Below are 9,801 nucleotides of genomic sequence, written 5' to 3' on the forward strand. Positions count from 1 at the left end.
AAATAAATCTTTAGATTCCAAATGAAATGATCATGGGTTTTAATGTAAAAAATAAGGCACCTGGAAAATTAACTGCACTACAATTTAAAAAAAAAGGGGTTGGTGGTTAGGGATGATTTCTTAAGCAAGGTGTGGGTACATAAAATAGTCATAGTATTCATTATGGTATTGTGATTTTTGAATAATTTATATTAATGCAATGTAATAATCCTTTTTTATAAAATAAGGGGGCCCCAGTAGACCAGAAAATCCAATAAAACAAATTCCTTCTTACCTGAGTTATCTTTTGAAGATTCAAATATACATCTAGTATAAGAATGTCTCATTATAACAGAACTCTTTATTGAACTGATGGATAATGTGCTGGGATCCAGTCAGGTTTTAGGTCTCTTTTGACCTGCCTTCTGCCTCCCACATGCCTAGAATAAAGAGGGAAGGGGAGACAAAAATGTAACTTTTCCAGGAAATTTCTGTCCATCACAACTAGCGCACTGTATTTGCCAAAGCTTAATTTGCAAGCTCAGTAATCCAAAGGATCTGCTGAATAAGTGTCAAATCTGTTTTCAAAGATAGCAACAAACAGAACTCAAAGGACTCTTAAAATAGCCATACATGCTGCAGGTTCAGCAGGTGCCACCCCAGCATCTTCTTGATGTGCTCCATCAGTTAAAACTGTGAAACCAGAGAACTGCATGTGTACTGCTGCTGAAATGTATATGCTAAGGTTGGAGTATCTCACAAATGCCAAGAAGCTATAAGGCAGAACCTTTCCATTCTGCTTTACTGGCAGTTTTTGGAAACTCCATTTTAGCATAATGATTTCTCTGCATTTTAGCTTCTGATATAGGAACTTATATTTAACCCGTAACTTCATCAGTAAACCAGGAGGGGCGAGGGCGCTTTCTTTTTCTTTTCTGATTCATAAATTCAGACTCCATGGCACAAATGAAAGCACAGAGATGATTGAACCTGAAATAAATTAGATTGCTTTACAATAACTTAAGTAGTCTTAATGGTGAAATGTGAATAAAGCAATACTTTTAGCATCTATTACTTTGCCAGTAAATCTCCTTAATCTTAAGAAATAGATTTGTTTACTTCCATTCTAAATTTGGTGATTCAAAGGTAGATTTTTAGTTTAAATAGGGTGTTTGACATAGATGTATCTTTTTTATTGCCCCTCAGTTGTAGGCATTGAAAATATAAATTAAGTTGAGAAATGTTTTTTGCTCTACCAAGAATTATGAAAATGTTTAGCTTTTTTTAAAACAAATCAATTTTAATTCATAAAATTTTCTCTTTTTCATATTTCTAAATATGTATTTCTACACAGAAATATTCACTAGATCACTTTTCTCTTAGCCTAATGCAAAATAATGAATTATAATAAGTTTTTTCCTTAGAAAATATTTTATAAATTAAAGGATATATGTGAAAATTAAAATTATTTTATGTCATCTTTATTTTTCAAAATAATTTGTGATAAACATATATGTAGATTGTTAAAATCTAATGCCCTTTTCAACAAATGCTGTTTTCACTATGATTTATACAGTTGCTAACTTTACAATTTATAAGAACATTTTAAAATTTGCCTTTTAAGTATTTTTATTGAAAATTATTTTTAAGTTTGCTGTTTCTAAATTTTTGATAACCTGTTTTCAAAAACCATGTAATTAATATTTGTAAATCAATTTTGACCCAAGAACAACATAATACTTTGCTTAGATGGCATAATATAGTAGATCATTGTATGATCAGTTTCTGTTGGTTTTTTTTTTTCAATCCATAGTAATAGTTGATGTAGTGATTAAGTCATTATGTAGTCAAAATAACTGCGTAGATGGCATGCATTTTGACTCTCTTAATAAATGAACCAGATTACACTGTGGCATTCTGATTCCTTGTGAAGAACAGAGTACAAAGACAGCTAGAAAAAATAAAATTCATGACTTTACATTATACTGTCTCATATGTTCTTACTGTATGATCCTAGCTCCAAAATGTTCATGGCTTAGTGACTAGTAACGGGCATGGTGAATATGTTTATCAGCATATACTATCTGTGATGTGTATACTAAATGGTGTCTGTATACATAAGCTTAAATATGAGATATTCATATTTAAATATAAGCAGTTATATTTAAATCTACTTAAAATATGTTCATATTTCTTTTGCTATCGGAATCAAAACTATTTATAGAATTAAAATTGTAAATTGAGATTTACAGAAGCCAGTACTTAGCACTAAATTATAGAGCCCCAAATTGTTTATGTTGTAATTGTCTCATCATAAGAATTAGCTCTAATTATCTTAAGTCTTTTAGTATAATTGGTAGTCATTTCCTAACTACTAAGAACATTGATTTATATATGCAGAACTCTAATAAAGAAGAAAACTCCAAAATTCATAAATAGCCATAGTTAAAAAAAAATTTCTTGCTTGGGGAAATTTTTTCATATTGCCGATACTGCAAGGGCTCTGAAGCAACATGAACACATTCTGGTAATTAACACTGCAGTGAAAAAGTATAATTACACAATATTCCTGTTAATGATATTGTACAATTATCAACCAATGGTTTTTGAGCATATAGTATTAAGCGGCCTCGAAGTGTGACTGGAATTGGTAATCATAAAGGTCCTTACATAAAATGGCCATCATCATTTAGAGAGAATTCTTAGCGCATTTTTGAACAATTAAATGCCAAAAGAGGAAATGCAGTGCATTCATTGCAAACCTTGAATTCTTACATCACCCTCTTTGTTTTACTCTTAAATTTGGGCTAGCTAAAATACCAGAGATCACAGACAGTAAGATTGCTTCTAAATTATCAGCTTATAGTTATTCATATTTCATTAATTAAATCAGTATGAGGTAATAAAATCAGGGTGGATACCGAAACGATAAGATGCAGAACGAGAGTGAGGCAGCGTCCTGGTTTATCCTGGCCACACCGAGCAGGGGCCCGCCACTCCTTGTCCTAGGCCCGGCAAATGCTTTACCGCTTCTTTCTCAGGAGACTTGGGCCAATCAGAATCTCTTTATCTGCATATAGGGTCAAAAATACCAGAGAAATATTTTTAAGGTAAACAGAACTGAAATCCTTTTCTTCAGTCTCCCATGCTACTGAGATATTTAAATCAGTGTTCGGTTTTAACACTTCAGAACCATTCTGATTATAACCCGCTGTTCCACTGACTGCTTACACCTAGTTACTATGACTCCCTAAACTAAACAGATGGAGTAAGGCAGAACAGGTATCTCTCTCTTTTTTTAAATTTTTTGACTCTGACATGTGGCATCTTAGTTACACAACCAGGGATGGAACCTACACCCCATGCATTGGAAGCACAGAGTCTTAACCACTGAAATGCCAGGGAAGTCCCAGAACTGCTCTCTCTTGATTCATGCCTGTTTTGAGAAGACTTGGAATTGACTGAATCTGACTGTTGGTTTCTTTGATTTCTCCTCTCTGGCTTTGGTCTGTGTTGCTTTAGACTGTAGCGTCATTGTGGGAATAGGCCATAGTTTGCACTTGATCTGTCTGGACCCCTGGGTATAGTCCTGCCTTTGTTCATGGGTAGCTCCAGCTTTCTTTTGTTGAGCCAATCTTATAACAGCTTACCTATCACTGTCAAAAAGAAAATATTGAATGGAAGAGATATTAGCCATTAAATCATGATGTGGTTTAAAAGCTATATGACATTAAAAACAATGTGTAAATTGTAGGGAAACTGATTATGGCATTGAAATACACAGTTCCCCACACTTAATGAACACAAGGATATAATATTTATCTTTTGGACGTTAAGTACTGGATTGCATACCAGTCTGAGACAGTGAGGAACCCAGTAAACTGTTAGCTTGTGTGACATTTTTCTCAGATGACAGTGCTAAGTCACTGTTACTTTTAATTCAAGATTAGAAAAACTGTTCTCTAGTTATTGCATTCATAATATAAATTTTTCAAAATTCCATCATTTAAAAACTGCTTTAATCATTAATATTCAAAATTAACTGTATTGATGTATCTGATTTTTTAAAAACAGTTGTAAGATGTCTTTATCACAGCAACCTTGTGGGAAAATGTTGTGTTCATTTGCTGACTTGAGATACACTGGGCGTACAGTGGTCTCAGTCAGTGAAAATCAGCTGTTCTGTTCTTTATTTTTTTTCCCTAAAGCTCTGTGTTGTGTTTTTTTTTTCCCCATCTTTCATTCTAGTTCTAAACTATAAAAGTCTTTCTCTTTTTTCTTTTAAATCATTGGTCAAGTTTTCAGTTAAAGTAGCTGAAAATTGTACCTTATTCACAAATTCAGAAATGGAGAGATACTCTCACAATGATGACAGCAATATGTAATATTACTTTTACTGTCTGCTTTGTTAATAGTAATTAATCCCTTATGTGTAAAATAGCACACAGTTAAGCATCAAGCAGTTCAAATCACTTCTCAGTTTTATAAAAATTATTTTAGATGCAAATATATTAAAGAATATCTTGTGAAATATACACATATTGATCCCACAATTACTTATTCCTTTATTCATTCTTTTGTTTAGTCATCACTGGCACCTACTAAAAGTTAGAAATATGAAGACATATGGCCTCCACCCTGGTAAACCTAATAGTCTAGTGGGAAGAGTTGATCATAAACTTGAAAAAAAAATTACAAAGTGTGTTAAATGTTCAGATAGAAGAAAAATGGTGCTGTGATAGAAAATGAAATGGAGACACTATCAGATCTAGAGTTGTCAAAGGACACCTCTCCATGGAGTTGGGGTTTTTCAAGATCTAAGAGATAAGGAACTAGCCCAGGAAAGAGTGTTCTGAACAGGGGACCAGGCAGAGGCCAAGATCGCGAGGAAGGAGGGGAAGGATGTGGTGTGTTCAAGGACCCGCAAGGCTCTGTGGCCAGAGCTGGTAAAGGGAGAAGGGATAAGTGAAGAGCATATCTGAGAGGGGAGTTGCACATATGCAAGAAGGAGCTGAGTCAGGACTCTGCAGGGCATGCAAAGAAGTGGATTGCACCTTCAATCAGTGGCAAGCCTCTTGACTGATTTAAATTGGGGCAGGGATTAAAATACACATAAGATAACCTTATACTATTACCGTTAAGGTTTTGTTCCTAAAATGACAGGAGAAACACAAACCAGAAAGATAATAAGTGTCCTGACTTGACCAGTCTTTAGTATGTTACTTTTATTTACCTGACTAGACTAACGTTGTGACCTGGAGGGCAGCCTGCCTTCACCACCTGCTAGTTCGGAACCGGAGCCGCCAAGGAGGTTTCTGTCCTTTGTGTCTGGGGAGCATCGGTTTTTGTAAAGCGTATGGAGCCCTCTAGCGGTGATCGTTTTAAAGGCGTCTTAATGCCAGAACTGTCGAATAGAGCCTTCTCAGAGCCAGTAGAATTGTAAAGGGAGCTGTAATATCATGCTTTGATATGATATCAAGTCACTTTGATACGATATCAAGCCCAGTGTTTCTTTCAAATGCACTGACACGACTGTGTTGATATAGGTGTACATTCCAAACCGAGTGGCCCTCATCCTTCGCAATGTGGACCTGCCCAACTGAAGAGATCTGATTTCAGCTCCCGCAGAGGAAGACCTGTGCTTTGTTTTCCCACGCTCACTGTCCCAGAACTTGTAATGTGTAAGCTTTTCAAAATATATTTGTCTAGCCGAAATGTCCGATGTCTGAAATTCAGTATTGGTTTATGAAAATGAATGTCAAACTTTATTCTTTAAAGAGTAGAAGGGGACATGTTTTTGAAATTTTAGCAATCCTAGACTACATTGTCCAGCCATCTGAACAGCTAGGATCCTTGAAGTCTTGTATATCATGTCTTTAAAGAATTTTGCCTTACAGCCCAATTATTTAATCCTTTTAAGTTCAAATTTGAATCATGTGTCCATGTTTATTTCTGTTGAATGTATACAGTATTTTTTTCTAAGGCAAATATTTGGCGACTTTATTTGTTCTGGTTATCTCTTGGTCTAAATTACAAGACACTAGAGATTGTTACTTTCCTTTTTCAAAGTGTGTTTAGAAATACTGTAATAAACATATAGTAATATATAAAACAAAGAATTGTGTCAAATATAAAAGTTGTTGCTTATGAACCCATCCATGCCTTATTTTGCATAAGTTTTATCTTGTCTCTATTTCATTTAATATCTTGGTAGATGCTAGTATCTTCATTTCTGAAGGCTTGACTTGGTAATTGTAACATTTCAGAAAACATCTTTTACTTTCAACCAATAAAAAAAATATTGCACAGTTGTCTCTGCTAATGTTTATTTTACTGTGATGTTACGGAATTTTTTTAGAGTGAAATTTAAATGCCTATCTCAGCTCTGAGACCTTCCTCACACTTATGCACATATGCATGATGGACTAGGTGTGGGAGTTAATACTTTTTTTTTCTTTAGGTACTATTTTATAACTTGAAATTATATCAACCAACTCAGATATCTAAGCTCCTCTCCAACTCTAAACCTGAACACTTTTAGAAGCTGAGTTAACTGCTTCGACAGTTAATAGTGAGATACTCCATCATGAAATTGCCCCTTGGTATATGAAATAGCAGGCCACAAATGTGTAATCACTGATATGTAATCCATTTGTAACTGAGAAATTATGATGGGGTCGCTAGGAGTCGGGCACGACTGAGCGACTTCACTTTCACTTTTCACTTTCATGCATTGGAGAAGGAAGTGGCAACCCACTCCAGTATTCTTGCCTGGAGAATCCCAGGGAAAGAGGAGCCTAGTGGCCTGCTATCTATGGGGTCGCACAGAGTCGGACACGACTGAAGCGACTTAGCAGCAGCAGCAGCATGAAACATAAAGTATTTGTCACCTTTTTAAAGATTTAATATTTTCCTTTACGTTAATACTGACTGCTGCTTTGTTTTTAGCCTGATTATAGTGACTAATAAGGAGTACATGAAAGTCTTTCTCTTAAAAACTGGTTTAGTAATGGAAGAGATTAGCAAAAGAGACTTCTTTTATAGCTAAACCTGTGTCTTAACCATCTTCTTTATCATTTGAGTAAAACCTTAAATCTAGGGCTGACATGTGTAATTTGCTTTAATTTCAAAGTAGAGTAATAGTTTGATTTCCTGACAGCGAAGCCAGCTGATGGTGATACACCCTAGAAAACAACTGAACGAAAGCCTCCTGTAAATGCTTTTCCCCTTTCAGATATGTTATTAACATCTTAGTGCTGCCACGATCCTGTACCATGCCTGTTACTGATAATAACATAATGTACAACCCTGACGTTTTGTGTTCTAGCTTATAATTTCTTACCTTTCTTTACATTTCTTATGTATAAAGATACATGCTAATTTTCTACCATAGCTCTTTAAAAAATGATAAGGAATTACTTCACACCTAGAACTTGTTTTTTTTTCCCCCCTTCGACCTCTGTGGAAAATCGTAAAGACCAGTGCAGTTATATGCTATATTTTCATTATGTTGATTGACCTTACTAATACAGTCTTTAGAATTCACAGTGTAAAGTTCAAATTTATACCTGATATAATGTAAGTTAATTGCCTTTGTCAAGTTTTTCCCCACAAGAAGGATGATAAATAGATATTGCTAGGTGTGGAAAATAAAAATATATGCAAATAAATAAAATATTGAGTCCAAAATAGAATGTGTTTGGAGTTTTTTCCTCTATCTGTCATAGCAAACAGCCTTTACAGAACATTTTAGTATTTGCAGTATACTTCACTTTACATCTCCATTTTTATATCAGTAACATTCTCATCATCATTTCCGGTGAGAATATTTTTTCTTTTTATTGGTTAAACATTTTCAATAATTACAACAGATAGATGCAAAATTTTATTCTGTCTGCCCTATAATAATATTTTCTTCTCTGTTGTGTTTGCTACCAACATCAAAAGTGAGAGTGATCTAGCTTCATTGACTTTTTTAGGGTAAGTATTTTTGCTGTTTAAATTTTTTATGTTCTAGAAAACAGATGACTACAGACTTATTTCCATCACTTTTTAATATTAGCAAGAAAGTGTTAGGAATTGCTTTATTATCAAAAATAGAATTTACTCATCATGCTAATAATACTTGATGTTTAATACTAGAAAGTGTCATCGTGTTTAATAATCAAAACTTGAACTGTAAACATTTTTCCTAGAATGTTTCTCCCTTTATACCATTTGAACTCTGAGGGTCAACTCATTTCACATTTTCTTTTCTGTACCTTTGATGTTTCTCACTTTGCCCTGTTCTTAGCTGATGTATTCATCTCCAACATAAGATGAGGGATTTAGCCACCATGTTCCTCAAGATCAAAAAATAACCAATGACAATAAATTGACTTTTCTCATAGCAACTGTAAAAGAATGCATGTATTTTTTTCCTCTGACTCCAGACTCCCCTTAGCAATATCAATTCAACATTTGTCACCGATCAGGGTTATAGCCATTGCTATGCGGGATCATACAGGAGGCTGTCTGGATAAGGAACCTATTCTTCAAATAATACAGGAGAGAGTGCAGACAGATCTGGGGGAAGCGATGAAGGGTAATGTGTTTTCCTCTGGTGCTCTGCTTGCAGCTTCAGGGCAAATATCTCTTCACTGTCTCTGGTCCTGCAGCCACTGAATCAGGTGATGAAAGCATCATAAAATAGGTTTCCTATTGCTCTTCCAGTTTAGAATGAAGCAGAGCAGACATGCCTGATAGAAAGCAAAACAAGGAAGAAGCTGACTGCCTGGCCTTACACCTCTCAGACTATTTCTTTTTGCCTGTTTTGACTCATGTCCTGAACTAGGGTTCTTTAGAGGGGTGAGGTTTCATTAATCTACGTATTCCTTATAGAGAGACAAGCACTGAGCTATGAATTTTGCTAGGTGGGATATTCTGATGAAAGAAAATAGAAATCTAAGGCACAGCAATGTCATGTCCTTTATGCAGTAGAGTTCATTTATCATTCACAATGCGTGAGAATTGAAATGTAGATAAATGCTCCCACTAAAGCCAGCCTTCAGGGGGAAAAAAAATCAAATGAACTCCCTACTAATTTTTCTGCTCTATTATCTTATTAGTGGTGATTTGTAGAGAATTGCAGAGAAACATTCGTACTTTAGGGCAGAATTTCTTAATTGGTAGTGTGAGGAATCTTTAAGATTACAGTAGTTATAAGTGTTTTTGTCTCCATAATTTAAAACATTACATCTGTATTTTAACTCTTGGCAAAAACTGTGCAGAAAATGTGCTGTTTATTTATGTGAGCAAAGGAGGATTCTGTGATAGTTCTACTTATACCAAAGGGCAAGTATTTCAGAAGTTTACTTATTACTTAACAGTTTTTCTTGTCATTTCTGCTGGATCAGAGAGAGGTTTTGACCCTCATGTATGCTTGCACAGACTGTTTCACCTAGAAACCTGAAAAATGCTTTAAAAGAAGTGATATAATGTTTAGAAGACCTGAGTTCCAGGTGTAGCTCTTAATTCCTAGTGCTTCATTGTAGAAAGTACTCAGTGACTTTTCCAGGGTCTTAAGACAATTAAAGTAAAAGTGAGGGGAAAAACATCATCATTGGTTCTATAAAGAGCTAGTGTTTGATCAGTAACTGCACGGATGGTGAGTCAACATTTGAAGACATTTTCCAGGTTTTTTGGTCACCGGGAACACACTGCTACTGTCCCCTGCCACTTATCTGTCCTTCAAGCCTTCTACACTGTTACCCACACTCTTCCAGGCACGGGGTGATTTTGCACTTCCTCCACTCCTGCAGATGACCAAAGTTTCAATCTTCC

The 9,801-nt window shown here is 35.1% G+C and overlaps 1 protein-coding gene across 1 annotated transcript in view; it reads left to right on the top strand.

Moving 5' to 3' along the window:
- Window positions 1-6,287, top strand: part of GBE1 (glucan (1,4-alpha-), branching enzyme 1) — a 313,528-nt gene extending 307,241 nt beyond the window's left edge. The window contains exon 16 of the mRNA XM_010844338.1: window positions 5,526-6,287. Coding sequence (XP_010842640.1) covers window positions 5,526-5,582 — 57 coding nt within the window. The 3' untranslated portion in view covers window positions 5,583-6,287. The remainder of the gene's footprint in view (window positions 1-5,525) is intronic.
- Window positions 6,288-9,801: the final 3,514 nt, after the last annotated feature.

The sequence above is a fragment of the Bison bison genome, unplaced genomic scaffold (genome assembly GCF_000754665.1).
Source record: "Bison bison bison isolate TAMUID 2011002044 unplaced genomic scaffold, Bison_UMD1.0 scf7180017864200, whole genome shotgun sequence".
Taxonomy (NCBI): domain Eukaryota; kingdom Metazoa; phylum Chordata; class Mammalia; order Artiodactyla; family Bovidae; genus Bison; species Bison bison.